Source organism: Caretta caretta, chromosome 3 (assembly GCF_965140235.1).
Source record: "Caretta caretta isolate rCarCar2 chromosome 3, rCarCar1.hap1, whole genome shotgun sequence".
NCBI lineage: Eukaryota > Metazoa > Chordata > Testudines > Cheloniidae > Caretta > Caretta caretta.
The window spans coordinates 15,052,368-15,069,561 of NC_134208.1; the positions used below are offsets into that span (position 1 = coordinate 15,052,368).

General features: G+C 40.2%; 1 protein-coding gene across 20 annotated transcripts in view; it reads right to left on the reverse strand.

Annotated features, from left to right (window-relative positions):
- The window catches only part of SUPT3H (SPT3 homolog, SAGA and STAGA complex component), a 483,439-nt gene that overhangs the window by 215,208 nt on the left and 251,037 nt on the right, over nt 1-17,194 (reverse strand). For 18 of the 20 annotated variants that reach the window (XM_075126371.1, XM_048845697.2, XM_048845708.2 and 15 more), the window contains one exon: nt 9,772-9,856. The exons of 1 other annotated variant lie outside the window; for it this stretch is intronic. In XM_075126371.1, the coding sequence (XP_074982472.1) occupies nt 9,772-9,856 (85 nt within the window). Of the gene's footprint in view, nt 1-9,771; nt 9,857-17,085; nt 17,149-17,194 lie in introns of those variants that run through there. One more of the 20 variants, XM_048845720.2, reaches the window with a different exon arrangement.

Consider the following 17,194-nt stretch of genomic DNA (forward strand, 5'->3'; position numbering starts at 1 on the left):
AAAATGAGGTAGGATCAGAAGAGGCTAAAATAGGGAAACCAAGTTAAAAATTACTTAGACAAATTAGATGTCTTCATGTTACTAGGGCCTGATGAAATGCATCCTAGAATACTCAAGGAACTGACTGAGAAGATATCTGAGCCATTAACAATTATCTTTGAAAAGTCATGGAAGACAGGAGAGATTCCAGAAGACTAGAAAAGGGCAAATATAGCGCCAATCTATAAAAATGGAAAAAAGGACAACCCGGGGAACTACATACTACCCAGCTTAACTTCTGTACCCAGAAAGATAATAGAGAAAATAATTAAGCAATCCATTTGCAAACATCTAAAAGATAATAAGGTGGTAAGTAACAGTCAGCATGGATTTGTCAAGAACAAATCGTGTCAAACCAACCTGATAGCTTTCTTTGACAGGATAACAAGCCTTGTGGATGGGGAGAAGCAGTAGATATGGTATATCTTGACTTTAGTAAAGCTTTTGATACAGTCTCACATGACTGTCTCATAAACAAACTAGGGAAATGCAATCTAGACAGAGCTTCTATAAGTTGGGTGCGTAACTGGTTGGAAAACCATTCCCAGAGAGTAGTTATCAGTAGTTCACAGTCATGCTGGAAGGGCATAACAAGTGGAGTCCCGCAGGGATCAGTTCTGGGTCTGGTTCTATTCAACATCTTCATCAATGATTTAGATAATAGCATAGAGTACACTTATAAAGTTTGCGGATGATACCAAGCTGGGAGGGATTGCCAGTGCTTTAGACAATAGATTATAATTTAAAATGATCTGGACAAACTGGAGAAATGGTCTGAAATAAATAGGATGAAATTCAATATGGACAAATGTAAAGTACTCCGCTTAGGAAGGAACAATCAGAATGGGAAATGGGAAATGACTGCCTAGGAAGGAGTACTACGGAAAGGAATCTGGGGGTCATAGTGGACCACAAGCTAAATATGAGTCAACAGTGTAACACTGTTCCAAAAAAAGCGAACATCATTCTGGGATATATTAGCAGGAGTGTTGTAAACAAGACACAAAAAGTAATTCTTCCGCTCTACTCCGCACTGATTAGGCCTCAACTGGAGTATTCTGTCCAGTTCTGGACACCACATTTCAGGAAAGACGTGGACAAATTGGAGAAAGTCCAGAGAAGAGCAACAAAAATGATGAAAGGTTCAGAAAATATGACCTATGAGAGAAGACTGAAAAAATTGGGTTTGTTTAGTCTGGAAAGAGAAGACCGAAAGGGGACAAGTACATAAAAGGTTGTTACAAGGAGGAGGGAGACGAATTGTTGTTCTTAGCCTCTGAAGATAGGACAAGAAGCAATGGGCTTAAATTGAAGCAAGGGAGGTTTAGGTTGGACATTAGGAAAAACTTCCTAACTGTCAGGGTGGTTAAGCACTGGAATAAATTGCCTAGGAAGGTTGTGGAATCTCCATCACTGGAGATTTTTAAGAGCAGGTAGACAAACACCTGTCAGGGGTGGTCTAAATAAATATTTAGTCCTGCCACGAGTGCAAGAGACTGGACTAGATGACCTGTCCAGATCCCTTCCAGTTCTACAATTCTGTATCAGGGAAACATCTAGTAGCTCTCTTCCCCAAAGTGATTTTGGCCCAAAACAGACGGTCTTATCCTTTCCATCACTTCTAATTTCTTTACAGTCTACCTCATCATTAATATACAATGGTACTCTACCAGTTTTGCCTTTATTTCTGTCTTTCCTGAACAGCACATACCCTTCAACACCTGTACTCTAGTCATGACTAGTATTCCACCATGTTTCTGTTATCCCTATAATATCTGGATTCACTTCCTGCAACACTAGTTCTAGTTCCTCCATTTTGTTACCCAGGCTCCTTGCATTGTTTTACAAACATCTTAATTGTTGCTGCTTGGCTTTGCCCACATTCCTTGCCCAATTGGCTATGATCAGTCTACTGCCAGTATTGCCTATCTGATTGGTATCAGAACTATCCTTCCTCTTAATGTCCATTCTCTTACCTTCTGCTGTTCCTTTCTCCATTGCAGTATCCTTTCTGACTTGATTTTCCTTCCTCTCAATGTTAAAAACAGGCATGGAGATTACATGAGCATCTCCCAATCATCTCCCTCAAGTTCCTAATTTCAAGTGCTTTTAATGAGTTGTGCCAACCTCCATCCCAGAAGTCTATTTCCCTCCCTACTTAGGTCACCCCATAAGAACTATCCTCTGTCCATGAATGCACCCCTGTGCAAACATCCTAAAGCCCTCCTTCTATCACCACTGCCTGAGCCATCTGTTGATCATCATAATTTTGTCTCGCCTTCCTTCTCCTCCCCTAGGCAGAGGCAGAATCCCACCAAAGATCACCTGAGCCTCCATTTCCTTAAGCATCTTCCCGAACCTGGCATAGTCTCCCTTTATATGTTCTAGTCGAGAATCTAGCTGTGTCATTTGTTCCCACATGAAGGATAATCAGTGGATTCTTTCCTGCTACCATTATGATCCTCTTCAACCTCAGGTCCACATGCCATATCTTAGCTCCCAGGAGACAGCACACCCTTGTTCTCTGGACCAACTCTGGTGGCAAGCCTGTCTGGGGACTCCTTACTAAGAAGAACAATCACATAGATGTGCCTTTTTTTGGTGATGGTGTGACTCTTTGGTCTTCCTCCTGTTCTCTCTGGCTGCAAGTCCTCTGGTCTTTTATTCTCCCTTGCAATCTTCTGCAAATCATCCTGTATCATCTGGGTGCTCTGAACTCTGGGTATCCCCATTGGCTCTTCCCCTCTTCTTACAGTACTAGCCGCTCCTCTCTTCTTCCATGCCCTCCCTTCTTCTGTTATAGCCTGCTGTGCCACTTCTTCCTTTTCCAACTGAGCAAACCTGTTCTTGAGCTGTATTTCTCCTTCACTAGCTGGTCTTTTCCTCTGCCTGGTTCTCATAGTCATATGCTTCTGCTGACCACCTTCCTCACCCAGAACTCTCCTCTCTGAGTTCTTCAGTCCAGTCTTGGCTTTTCCCTTCAGCCTCCTCTTGCCTTTGCTCCATCATCTGCTCGAACTCCTTTCAAAACTCAACTATAGTTTTCACCTGCATCTCCAAGTCTCTAATCTTTTCTTCCATCAGCTCTATCAGGTGGCACTTCACACAAATAAAGCTGTTTTCAGGTACCTACACTAGAATCAGGTGCATACTGCAGCTTCCACATCCGGTCATCTTCATTATCTCTTCCATTGAGTGGGTCACTACCACTGCTGCCTCTGCATCTGTCATAGCCTTCCTGCCTAAACTCCTGCCAAGGGAAAAGTGGGGGAAAAACAAACAAATCCAGACCACAACATACTGTCTCCCCCTCCCCCCCCAAAAACAACCCCTCTAACTCCAACTCCCCTGTTTACAGCTCTGTTCGCTGGCTCCTGTGCTGCTGGCTGACTGTTTGGCTGCATGTATAAGCCCCTTAACCAGAGAAGCCCCACCCCTTAATCAGGACTCTGCTTCTCTCACAGCACACTGCCATCTACCAGCCTGTACAAACTGAACAAAGAGAAAAAAAACCACACAGAAAACAGAAAAAACACACAACACCCACAAAAAAACCTCATTCATTGCCCCAAGATCAGGGGCTTGTCTCCTCCGACAGAACTCCCCCTCCAACTCCTCTGTTGACTACCCATCCCCTAATCTCCCACAGCACACTGCCCCATAGCAGGCTCTATCAACTGAGCAAAAATCCCTGAAAGAACATACAACACCCATATAAATTCACTCACTGCCCCGAATGACAATGGCTTTTCTCCTACCTTCCTCTCCAGTAGAAGTCCCCTTCTGTGATATTCACTCCAATATCCTGGAACTGACACAGCTACACCACCACATACAACAAAAATAACGACTGTGGTGTTCTGACCTGATCTAAATCCACACTAGGCCTCCAATAGAAGCTTCTTGCATACTGTTTCAACAAGATGATTGAACAAAATACAAGAATTTTACAACCTACAGAGCTAGTGACACAGTGGGGATGCAACAGCTTGAGTTACAACTCATCAGCAGCTAATGCTATCACTCTGAGCTGCTAATCAAATCTATCTGTGTAATGCGAGTGTTGTTTTGAAGTGTGGTCACTCTTACTTGAGGTAGGCCAACTTGAGATAGTTCTGCTGTGAAGACATACCCTCAGAAAGTTGATGCCCAGCCCTTCACATAGCCAAGGATACTAAGAGTCACACATCCAAATACAATTTAACTTCCTATCCTTGCACCTGACTCTGAAGATGCACCAACCTGTGTAACAGTGAAATATTTAGACCTTTATTCATCTGTAGCTCTGTGGAAATCACCTATTCTGGAATGATCCTGTGAGTCATGTTGACAAGAGTTCCCTTTGAGAGAGTTTCTGTTACTCCGACAGCTTCTGCTCCTGTAATAGGAGTGACATACTGACAATCTCTTGGGCTCAGAATGTGTGTACGAGAAGCGCAAGATTGATTAAACGATAATAGCCAGAGACTGGGAGTTGCACTGCTGAGTAAGTGGAGACATTGTTCACCCCATGAGCTGTAGTTTCAATCTCCTGTCCACTTAAGAGAGAGCAGTACTTACTACAACCAGATGGCTGCATTTTCACAGGGTGCTTTCTCTAGACAGAGGAAGCAGGATAAATCACAGGCTATGGAGTGCTCCAGAGAGTATCAGAAGAACTAAAAGTAATACCTTTCACTATAAAACACTGTTTTAATCTGAAAAAGGAAAGGGAATCAGGAAGAATAAAAAGCATCAAAGATGAAAGTTAAGTCTAGCCAGTCAAACTTACTCAGCCTTACCTGTTTCAGACAATAAGCCCCATGAGCAGGTTTAGCCAGCCCCTTTTAAAGGGAAGAATGACATAGTGAAAGCTTTTATTTCTCTATCAGCTGGCAAGAGAACTTATACCCCTGGATGAAATCATGCTCCCACTAAAGTCAACAGCTTAACTCCCACTCACTTTAATGGGGTCAGGATTTCACCCACTGTCTGAACTAGCAAAAATGGACTTAGAGAATGGGGTCTTCCCTTAAGTGAAACAAGAAGGGATCTTCATGCCCCAAAAATGGAAGCCAAGACCTTCAGACTGTTTGCTGATTGGAAAGGTGTACATATGCTATCTTTCATTGCTATGTCTTAAGTGTCTCTGATGTACAAGAACAATAATAATATTTAGCTCACAAACAGCACTTATCTTCAAAATATGAAATCCACACAATAGATACTTAATGAGTTAGATATTAACCTTTGTATTAATTGGGAAACGTGGGCAGGTAAATTGTAAATTACTTGCACAAATCCAGAGGAAGTAAGCCGCAGAGCTGAGATTTCTGCCTCCCAGTCCTGTGCTCAGATCATGCCTCTCATGAAATAAAATTTCACATCTCTTTACTAAAGATTTCAAAAGTCTTGTCAATATATAGAAACGAATACAAATAAAAATAGAATTTCGGGCTAAATTCTGTCTTCAGATATCATGGGAGGCACTTGTGCATAGTTGAGGACAGAATATAGCCCTTAAGCGTAAGGAAATACCACATTGCACAGAAATTAGTGAATTAACGGGCAAAAGTACGTCATTCAGACTGAACAATATGGTGGACAATATTTAATAGCACAATGCTTTCAGTTCTTCTGTTCTTATTACTCCTGAATTTTAACTGCTTCTAGTTCTTTATATGAACTTTACCCAGCATTTCCTGTCTTGTTTCCCAAAATCTGCTGCTGTAACTAACTGCACTGCTAAGTATTACATTTAGTACCATAATTATTTGCAACAAGCTGTAAACAGATGGAAGCTCATATATAATGCCCCCTTGTACTATGAATCTAGAGCAGGGGTTCTCAAACTTCATTGCACCGTGACTCCCTTCTGACAACAAAAATTACTATATGACCCCAGAACGGGGGACCAAAGCTTGAGCCCACCCAAGCCCCACTGTCCCTGGCTTCTATTCGTGTGTGTACAACACCCAGTACAACAGGGCCTTGGAATGGAGCATCTAAGTGCTACTGCAATATAAATAAATAAAATCTAAGAATTATTATTAAATCATGTATAAATAAATACAAATCAGTTTTTAAACATTTGAACAAAAACTTTCATTTAGCAAGGTTCTTCTCTGGAAATGTATTCCAGACCCCCGATGAACTTGATTTTAGAATAAAAACTTTGCTACTCTGCTCTGTGTGTGTGTGTGGGGGGGAATGTAATTAATTATTTTGAACTTTAAAATTTTTTTTCATGTCATTATTTTGATATATTGAGAATATGTTCCATGTGCCTATTTTCATGTTATTCTTGCTTATTGTTTCTGTTTTCTATTGAGTGTTCTGCAAATATCCAAAAATGTATTATTAAAATACAGAAATATATTTAAACATTATTTAGCATGGTTAATTTCCTGTTATTATAGTAATGTATGCAGTTTGCATGTACTATTATACTGAGCTGATATTTTTCTGCCTAGTACAGCTTAACACCTGCTTGAATTATATACTAGTGGTGGAAAAACTGGCCATTTCTATTTGTAGTGCATTATTCAGTACACCAAAGAGATTATTTCTGGTAGCAATCATGATGCATTAATTTCAGAGCAGCATGCTTTTCAAGGATTTGTCTTGTTTTGTGTTGTCATTCCCCAGGGCACCCAGACTTCATGAAGTGTATAATGGTTCAAAGTAGCCACCATATGAATCTGTCCTAACTGGCCCCTTCTTTAATAGAGTTCTGATAAATTTTAAAAATAGGAAGTCAGAACTATAAACTTCAGAGATACCAAAAGTCAACCCATCAGTGCTAATCAAGATGGCAACTTATTTTGGAAGCACATATCTGGATTTAATCAAGTATTCTCTCTTCCTACAAATGCCTACTGAGAAAGATGTATACAACAACATGTTGACCTTCCATCACAAACACAAACAACTTCTTAAATGAAATAGTAGACAAATGTCAAAAATATATCACAGTTTTCAGGAGGAAAATAATCAATTGCATAATGAGATTTATGTAGCACAGTATTTTGACCAACATGATTAGAATATAGGCACTGTGCAATCAACTCAAGTTTACAACAAGCATTTATTACAAAGTTAGTGTGTGGTTTTAATACTCTCATATAGGCATAGTTATCTAAAAATGAGAAGACAGTATGAATATTTAATAACAACTCAGTAAGAATGTGAAATATCATAGGATAACGACTGTGCAAAAATCATTTCCAGAAGCCCACCATGGCATATATAAAAGGCCATGATTTAAGAGTTCCGTCCTGTAGGTGTCAAAGGTCAAAACAATGAGCTATTAAAGATATTTTCACTTCCTCTGAAATAAAGTGCTGTCTTGGGCCAAAAGGTGAGAGGTTAGAAAAACTGTGTGACTGCTGGTCTATTCCCATTCTTCCTCCTGGCAGAAAATCATACATGCTCCTACACACCATTTAGGGTTAACCTAGGGTCATGACCATCGACTAAGTACCCAGATAAAGGAATTCATTATTTATTTATTCAAAAGACTGCAAGACCACAGGTTAAATTTTTGTCAAACACAAATTTTACTCTAAAGTTCAGCTAAGCATTAATAGTGCAATAAAACAAATAATCCTCATTCCATTGCCACTAAAGGAAGAGTAAAGCTGTGGCCATAATTACGTTTGATTAAGGAGACAACTTTAAAAAAAATTATGATTATGTACATGGCTGTTAGGTCAAGACGACAACTGATTTTTCTTAATAGGTATAAGACTGAAATTGGGAATTTCATCTTATCCTTCATGATGTGGTTCAGACCAAATCCTGTAACTCCAATATTGAAGTTTTTTAAAATGAACTATAAAAAAGCATAAATTATTAATTTGTAGTGAGGTTCACTATTATTCATGTGCATGTTCACAAGTCTAAAAATTGTCCTGCTATGCTTACAGAATTTTGGGGGACACATAGTAGAATAATATACCTAAATGTTTTGTAAATACCACCAAATGTCAAAATACAGGGGAAAAGAGGTTCTCTTCCTGTTTTGAAACAACAATTTCTCAATATAAAGTCTTCAGTAGACATGGTTGAATTTTATTTTTAATTAACAAAAAACAAAATCAAAATTTCAAAGTTGCTTGAATTTCACAGGATTCAAAGGCCCATTTTGGTTTTACACAACTTTTTGATCACCGTTTTTAATAAAGTCAGGGTTGTTGTTGTTGTTTTTTTACTGAAAATATTATAATTTTTTCATTAAGTATTCCGTAAGCAAAAATATCAAGCATTTTGATGTTTTTGATAATTGTTTTAAAACATCACACAAAAATGAAAATGTCAATAGATTGAGAATTTTTTAGCTTTGAAAAGGAAAAGGCTATTTTTCAATTGAAAATTTGTTCTTTGAAAAATTTCAACCCGTTTTACCCCCAGTTTAGCTGGGTCTGGAATTACACACATATAGTTACGCAGCACCACAGAACCAGGAACAAACCAGATGCCCTGTGTGTTGAACTATGGCTATGTCTCTACAGTCATGAGACTGAAATTATAAAGTTGTATTATGACAAAATGCTGTATCATAAATGCCTATATGTACATGGACCCATCTCTGCTGACAAGACCCTTAGCACATACACCCCAGACAAATACAATGGGAACAAAAGGTTAATGATGGTACTTAACCCTGACAAAAGGTTATGCTAAAAAGTAGCTCAAGCCTTGAAAATCCACTTTAGCTGAAGGGAAGGGGAAAGGCAGGAACAATGGAAAGTTACCCAGAAGACAGAAGAAAGCCACACAGGAACAGGGGAACCAGATAGGAAGAAGTGTGGGGCAGGAGAAAGCAAGTTCACAGACATGGGTAAGGGGCTCCAGAAGGAGAGGTCAACAAGCAAGTAGCCGCCTCGTGGGGCAGGGGGGCCCCACACATGTTCCTGAGCCCAAATGGCCTCAAAGACTCTGGACCACCCAACAGACTCAGACACAGCTCAAAGAGTGCCCTGGAGTGGTGAGGAAACTGAGGTAAGGACATATATATAGTGTTTATTGTTTTGTATGAACTGTACTCTCCTTACGTGATTAAGGACAAAAGAGCACTAATGTGTTAAACTCTACGAAGTGTATGTGTGTATATGCATCACAACTACTAAATGCACCTGAAAAAGTTAAACTGTAAACCAGAAGTTTCATATCTTTGGGCTGGAGTTCTGGGAAAGAGGTGTGCACTGTGACTAGAGGTGCTAGGAGACTGGAGAGCAGGTTCCAACACTGGAAGAGGGTGCCAGATAGTAGGTCTGCACACCAAGACTGTGATTGGGGCAGTGGTTAGATGCTGTTCAGGCTCCAGAAGCTTAAAACTCCCCAGGGGATCCAGAGCACAGAGGCTTGGATTCCTTTCACAGCAGTCCAACTGGGTGGGTGGAAAGGGGTTCTCACTTGGACCTGACACCCTTCATATCTGGAAGCTTAACATTGAACATGTCGGCAAAGGTAGTACCTTTGTGTTTCTCAGCAGTGATTTCTCTAGACTATCATGGATCGAATAAATAAATTTGTTAGTCTCTAAGGTGCCACAAGTACTCCTTTTCTTTTTATGGATGGAATGTTATTCACGTATTCTAAAGGGAATCCTCCTTTTCTCTAAGTACAGTCACTACATGATAATTATAGCCTTAAGAATGAGAGGTAGAACATTTTCAATATTCTTACAGAAAAGATTAGATTGTACCCACAAGGAACATACTGTAATCAAAAGACTAAAGATATTCTTACCAAATTAATCAGCTGCGTATGAATGATATCTTCCACTAATACTGCTGTTTCATGAAGGGGCCTCCGGACATCCCCTAAGGAAAACCTGAAAGAAAATTGTTTCACATAAGGCTACCAAACTGGAAGAAAAACAAAAACAAAAACCTCACATGAAACCAAGCAAAAAGAAAAAAAATCACCCATATTTAAACTTCTAGTGAATTGAAGATGAATTGTTTAGTGTGGTACAAGGAAGTATACATAAAAATAATTGGATTAAATTAAGAAAGAGCACTGGGGATGAATATCAGAAAAACAGATCCTAACACAGTGAGATGTATTCAAGAGTGGAATGGCCACTGAAGAGCAGATATGAAAGTCCAACTACTAGGAACAAAACTAGAGTAGCCCAAGTTGTAGTAAATATACTGTAGAGATCAATCCTGTGTTAGAGAGGGGATTCATTTAATAGGCTTAATGACCTTTAATTTCTAGGAAGCAGCTACAGCCACATCATAGTATGGTATTTAACAGTAAGGATATCATTTTCCCTTCTGTTTACAAATTGACATAGGGCCTTTTCAGTTTTCACTCATCAAAATATTTACACTAAATGTTTATGTTAATGTCTTCTTTTTCCAAAGCTAAATGCTAAGCAACACATGCTTTCAGAAGGAATTGTTATGGATTAAAATAAAGGAATTTTTAGGAATTATTACAGATGCGTTGTCAAGTGAATTTTCTTTTATGACCTTTATAATTCAGCCCTACAGTGCCCTGTACATAGCCCTGTCTCAAAATGCACAGTATTGACAAGAACAGGAATAGTTACAGAAGCAGTTGTGGTGGTAGGTTTGAAAAAAAAAAAAAAGACACACAAGAAGGAAATCAAAGATTCAGGTGAAATACCAGTAAAACCAAAGAGAAATCTTCACAGCACAAGGATATTTGTTGTCAGCCTAACTTTGATTCAACAGAACTTCTTGGTAAAGGAAGTGAATTGTTCACAGCACTCACGTGATTAAACTGGTTCAAAGGAAGACTCTCAATGTATTGGAAGAACTGAAGTAAGGTGCAGCCCCTATCCTATCTCTAATGTGATCTGGCATAAAAGAAGAGTATCCAACTACTAGGACCAGGCCAAATCTCTCTCTGAATCAGGTATCTGTAATAAATGGCAGGTCGGGGCCAAACATTATGGATCTCCTCAGTCTAATACCAAATTATTCTTACTCTTAACAGCATCATCTGCAAATCACAGGCTAGACCACCAGCAGCCTTCTTAATCCCAAAAAAACGGGGGAGATCAGAGAACATGTGGAATAAAAGGGGGAAAATGGATCATTAGGCTAGCCAATTTCTACCCTATTATGTAAGTCAGATAGGATCCTATTTATTTTAAAAAGGTGACCAACATCTCTTCTGTTCTCCCAATACCCTGAGGTTGGAAGTCCAAGCCACACTCAGGTAGAACTGAAGTATCCAGGATTCTGACTGTGGGACTCTGCTTACCATCTCACGCTTACACTAACACTGTGACAAAACTTCCCATACAAAACAGCAGCTTCACTGCATTGCTGCATGATACACACAACTTAGAAGCAAATTTTTAACACATCAGCCACATTACACGCTGAAATGTGCAACTATAAAATAAGTAGCAATACTCAGCCCTTGCCTACTTTACATATATAGGTTTCAGAGTAGCAGCCATGTTAGTCTGTATTCGCAAAAGAAAAGGAGTACTTGCGAGTACTCACGAAAGCTTATGCTCAAATAAATTGGTTAGTCTCTAAGGTGCCACAAGTACTCCTTTTCTTTATACATAGGTTTAAGAGCTGAAGAGTGAGAAGGAACTTAAAGAACTTTTCCCTCACCTCAATTCCTTCTTCCAGATAAAATAAGACATGGAAATTTCTTCCCTGGCATAAAGTGCAGTACCATAGCCTACTACTACCTGGCAACAGATACTCTGAATCTACAACAAAGCTTTATTCGTATCTCTTGCTTCAAACTAAACGGAGTAGCTGTAACATCTGACAAGCACACTCCAATCATCCAAAATAATCATGAGAACTTGTAAAGAACAATGATTTTAGCACCAGGATTCTCAGGAAAACACAGAAGTCATGGGCACTCATTATTCTTCAAGTCTTGTTGGTTATCTCAGCCTCTGCTTTTGGCTCCCTCTCTATCCAATCTTTGATTAGATTATTTTAAATCTTTTCATCCCAATATTCTTCCAACAGAGTGGTTATTGCTTGGATCAGTCAAAACTTCATAATACCAAATGTATGTCAAAACGAAAGAAGCCATTTCAATAATATATCATTGCAGACATGAAGGAAGACTTAGAACATTTTCTAATCTTTACATTTACATCTTTACATCTAACCTTTACATTGTTTCTTATGGACCAAATTCTGCCTTCCTTAGTCACACTGAGTTTCTACAACAGGGCTATCTGAGGAATAAGATACTATTCACTGTGAGAAGAGTCAAAGTGGTAGAAGAGGAAGTCACTCATCTTGCGCAGTAACGAAGGTTCTTCGAGATGTGTGTCCCTATGTGTGCTCCACTGTAGGTGTATGTGGATACCTGTGCTTCTGATTGCTATCAAGATCTCCTGTGTCCATTTAACCCTCCCATGCCCTATCCCCTCCTCATGCTCTGCCTCGAGGCTAATTAGCATTGCGTGGGCGAACCACCCTTAGTTCCTTCTCTACCGCAGAGTCCCTATCAAAAACTCCAATGTAGAGGGAAGTAGGGCAGGTTGTGGAGCACCCACAGAGGGGCACGCCTCAAAGAACCATCATTACTGCACAGGTGAGTAACTTCCTCTTCTTCTTTCAATAGCGCCCCTATGGGTGCTCCACTATAGGAAACTCCCAAGCAGTATCCCTAAGGAGAGGTTGGGGCTTCAGAGTTGAGTCTGTTCTGGATGATAACACTGCATCTATCACAATGAAATTAGGAGGAGGGTGTGAAAAAAGAAATTCCTCATTCCTGGGAGATACATAATATTTTTTTATCGACCCATTTGCGTGGCGGTGTGGCAAATTCTGGCATTTGCCATATAAACTTAGCTGGATCCAAAAGTGCCTTGTTAATGGGGAGGGCTATCCTGGAGGAGGAGTAGAAGAATATCCAGAAGCTTATGGTGAGTGTCTTTTAACCTCCTCAAGAGATACTTGTAAGGTATCTGCCACCCTTAGTCAGGTCAGACTTTAAAATAGTCTGCCATAGACAGTGGAGGGGGCATTTCTGTCTTATCTGGAGAGAAAGAAGAGATGTTAGTAATTGGTGTAACCCTCTCCTCTAGTCTGACCTCCCGGCTCCTCCAAGATCTCCTTAGGAGGTTCTTAGGCTCTAGAGATGGTGGCTGAGGGGGAATGCCTCGCAGTCTCCTGGTGGGTCACACTAGATGCCCAGGAGGCATCGTGCCTACAGGCTGCCCATGGATCACAACAGGACCAGTGGCTGGTGGAAAAAAGATGGGTGGTTGATCCCATGATTGGTCATATCACAGGGGTTGTCCAGACCAAGGGTATGACTGGGCAGTCCTAGGTTGATAGCAGGAGTAAGCATGATAAGAGCATTGGGAGAGGACCCCCTCCTGGTCACTATCTGACTCTCCACTGGAAAATGGTGGAGCCAATACAGAGCGGAGGTGCAAGGTTTGGTGCCGGTGGTGATTCTTGGGCTTAAGATGTGTCTGGTACTGGGGCTCCGGTACCGATTAGAAGAGGCTCTGGTACCTCAGATGCCATGAGGTCGTTAGAGAATCTAAATTCCTGTGGTGCCACAGTAGTCGGTACCATCAGTGATTGCCAATATTGTGTCGGTGGCACCGAGGGAGTCGGAGATCTTGGCTTCACATAATGGTCCGATGATGGCTGCTCACAGTCGTTGGTGCTGAGAACATCTGTACTGACGCCATCTGCCTTGAGGTGATATGGTCACTTCTGTCCCTCACTAGCAGTACTGCTGCTTCGGTGCCTGTGCCCATAGGGTCTTTAAGTATACCAGCAGGATCTGTCGCACCAGACCCACGCAATCTGTGGGTACCATACTTAGACACCTTCAGTGCCATAGCTAATGAAGAGACTGAATGTGCCAGAAATTTCCTCTGGCTGGTTCAGGGCTGACAGCTCTCTTTTTGGTCTTACGTGAAGAATCCGAGGATTTTTTTTTCTTGGTTCACCAGCCTTAGAGTAGAAGGCTGCAGAGAAGACTGATGTCACCTGGGAGACTCTGGGCACGGGTCAGTCACAGGCTGAAGAGCTCCTACCTTGAGGAGCAGCTTTACTTTCAATTCCCATTTTTTCCAGGATCTGGTTTTCAGCTGCTGACAGAAGGTACACTTCTGTGGAACGTGGCCCTCCCCGAGGGAATGACATAGCGGGAAAGACCATCTCTTAGTAGAAAGGACACCTTACAGGAGAGGCACCTCAAACCCAGGAGAACCCAGCATGCCCCTTACTGGGGACAATCCCCAGTCCAGGGGAGGGAAAAGGGGGCAGGGATAAAGCAAAAACTTTTAAGGCTTTTTTTATTTTTTTAAAAACAGGGGAAGAGAAAAAACTAATGGAAACTCTATGAGATTAAGAAGAAAAACATTAAAACAAGCTAAGAACAAATTTCTAAAGAAGTAAAGTATCCGTGAATGGACTGCTAATTGTTCCATCTATAGCCGGGGAGGTTGAGCACCCATAGGGACTCTATTTGAAGATTATGGCCCCAAATAAATAAGATGTTATATTGTAGTTTCATAACGGCAGACGTGTCTGCACCTTAATGCACGAAAATACTCTTTACCTATAATCTTGACTCAAGTATCTTATTGACAACTGAATATACTGGATTGATGCTTCCTAACAAATACATTTTCTTTATTCTAACAAAACGATTTCCAAGACTACTTCAGGGCAACTTAATTTCCTTTGCTACGGAATTACAACAGCAAAGTAGATACATAATAAGATCTTTTTCTTTTCTTCTACAAAAATGGGCCTAACCATTTCTGCACACCTACTGAAATTCTAATGGTTTAAAATATACATTCGTAGCTTGAACAACAAAGAAGAACACATTCAAACAGTGTCCAACAGATCTCTCTTTCCTATCCGATTTTTTAAATTTACTCCATACCTTTTGCCTTTCTTGTTTATTTAGACTGTAAGCTCTTTGGGGCAGGGACTCTCTCTTACTTCAGCTACAGTACGAGCTAGGGGTGCAATTCCCCGGCTCATGTAAAGTAACATGTATAGTCATGTGCTCACATCTAGTGGTTTCAGAAGGGAACATACTCAACATGGCTAATCCATACCTCTGTCTCCTCCACCCATCCTACTGCAGCTACATTGCTATTTATACTCATGCTAGCTCAATGTGAACTAGCGAGAGTATGTGTACAAAGCAAGGGAAATCACATCCCTATCTCACAGTGGTGATGTAGCTTGTGTGTTCATACAGTTCCTATTAGAAGTCCAGCTGACAGAGTAAATGGCTATAAAATGTTAAATTATAATTTCAGATACCTTATTATGATGTTTTGGAGTACAGTACAGCAGTCAAATTATGGCCCTATCAAATATATTTTTAAATGTAAATATTTGGATAGTGTGTACAGTGTATATAAAAATAGATCACTCAAGTTCATATTGCTCTGTGACATGACATACAGTAAGTAATTCACAAACCTAAATCTATTTGCTTATACATATTAGGATTCATAAATTTATCAGTAATTCTATTAATGTTTTTATTAAAATGATTAAATACAGTATGTAATGAAAGCACAAATTCTTTGCAAATATCCAAATCATTTACATATGCCCTAACTAGCCTATGCTGTATCTAAACTAAAAGGATTCAGCACAGTCATGACCAGAACACACTGACAATCATTATATACTGATATTTTAAAATTTAAAATTATTTGCCTTTGTTCCTAAGGCTTTAAAAGACACAAAACCAAATTTGGAACAGTGCAAATAAATGGCTGGCTACTAACTTATTAAAAATTTGGATGCAGCAAACCATGGTCTATATTATATAAATATATTAATAAATGGACAGTTTTTCTGAAAACAAAAAAAGAGGGCAAAAATCTGCTCTCTGATTAGGGCATTGGCTCTCCACTGAGATACTGTGCTATCCTGAAAGCACAGATCTCCCATTGATGTAACTGACAGCTCCACACATATGCAAAGTAAAGAAATAGCAGAGACAAGTTCCAATACACAGATCTGAGAGGTGAATTTTGCCCCAAATCTTTTTTGCTCTGTTCAGATTTGCAAGAGGATATATCAAATTTAATTGCTAAAATTCCATATTTGACCATTAACTAGAGATATCTAAAAGATTCACCACTGTACATACACACACACTCTTGCTCTCTCTTTGAATGTTTGAAAGTTATTTGGATCTCAGTTTCTCTTCAGTTTTTCCCACGTTACTGTTGCCAACTTTTTTCCCCACACACAGAAAGCTAGATATTGGCATGGTGGTTTCTGCAAAAAGAAGTAAAAACCACCACATGTACCCACAGCCGCTTCCTCTTTCTCTGAAATGTACAGTGGATTTTCAAGCTACTGAAAAACAAAAACAAAAAAACCCCATGAAACCTGAATAATTGCTCATGATATTTTATAGTTTGTCCTTTACCCTATTATCCTCTTGATTCCGTTTAATTAATAATAATCTTTTCTATGTCAAACAGGAATGTCTCTGACCCTTCCTATTTCCTGGGATAATGTTATGCTTCTGACATGAAACTGACAAATACATGAACATTGAGAAGTTAAGGCTTTGATTCCTTGCTTCATTTATGCTGTTATATTTGAACAAGCAGTAAACTAAAACCTGGAGTGGGGGGAGGAAGGGTTCACCAAACTAAGGGCTAGCTGGTGGCTAGAGGAGAGACAGAACAAAAATAACTCAGTGTCGTTGCTTCTGGGGTTGAAATCAGACTTTGTTTAATATCACTTTGTGTGTTTCATTTCCTATGGGCTATTGTTGTTTTTTTTAAATGGTGCAGTAGACAGCACTTAAAAGAACACTCTCCCTGGTTAAAGAATGAACCATTTTCCCTGTGCCCCAAACCAAAATTTGTACAAAAATACAGTGCGGATTTGTAAGTGAACTCCAAAGAAAGAATAAACTAGATAGACAGACACACACAGTCAGTGTACCAAATGGTAAAATGCCATAGAACAGTGGTTTTCAAACTGTGGAAGGCACTGGGTCACGGTGGCTCCGGTCAGCACCACTGACCATGCCGTTAAAATTCCCGTCGGCGCTGCTGCCCGGCTAAGGCAGGCTAATCCCTACCTGTTCTGACACCGCGCTGCACCCCGGAAGCGGCCAGCAGCAGGTCCAGCTCCTAAGCGGGGGGGCCATGGGGCTCCACGCGCTGCCCCCGCCCCGAACACTGGCTCTG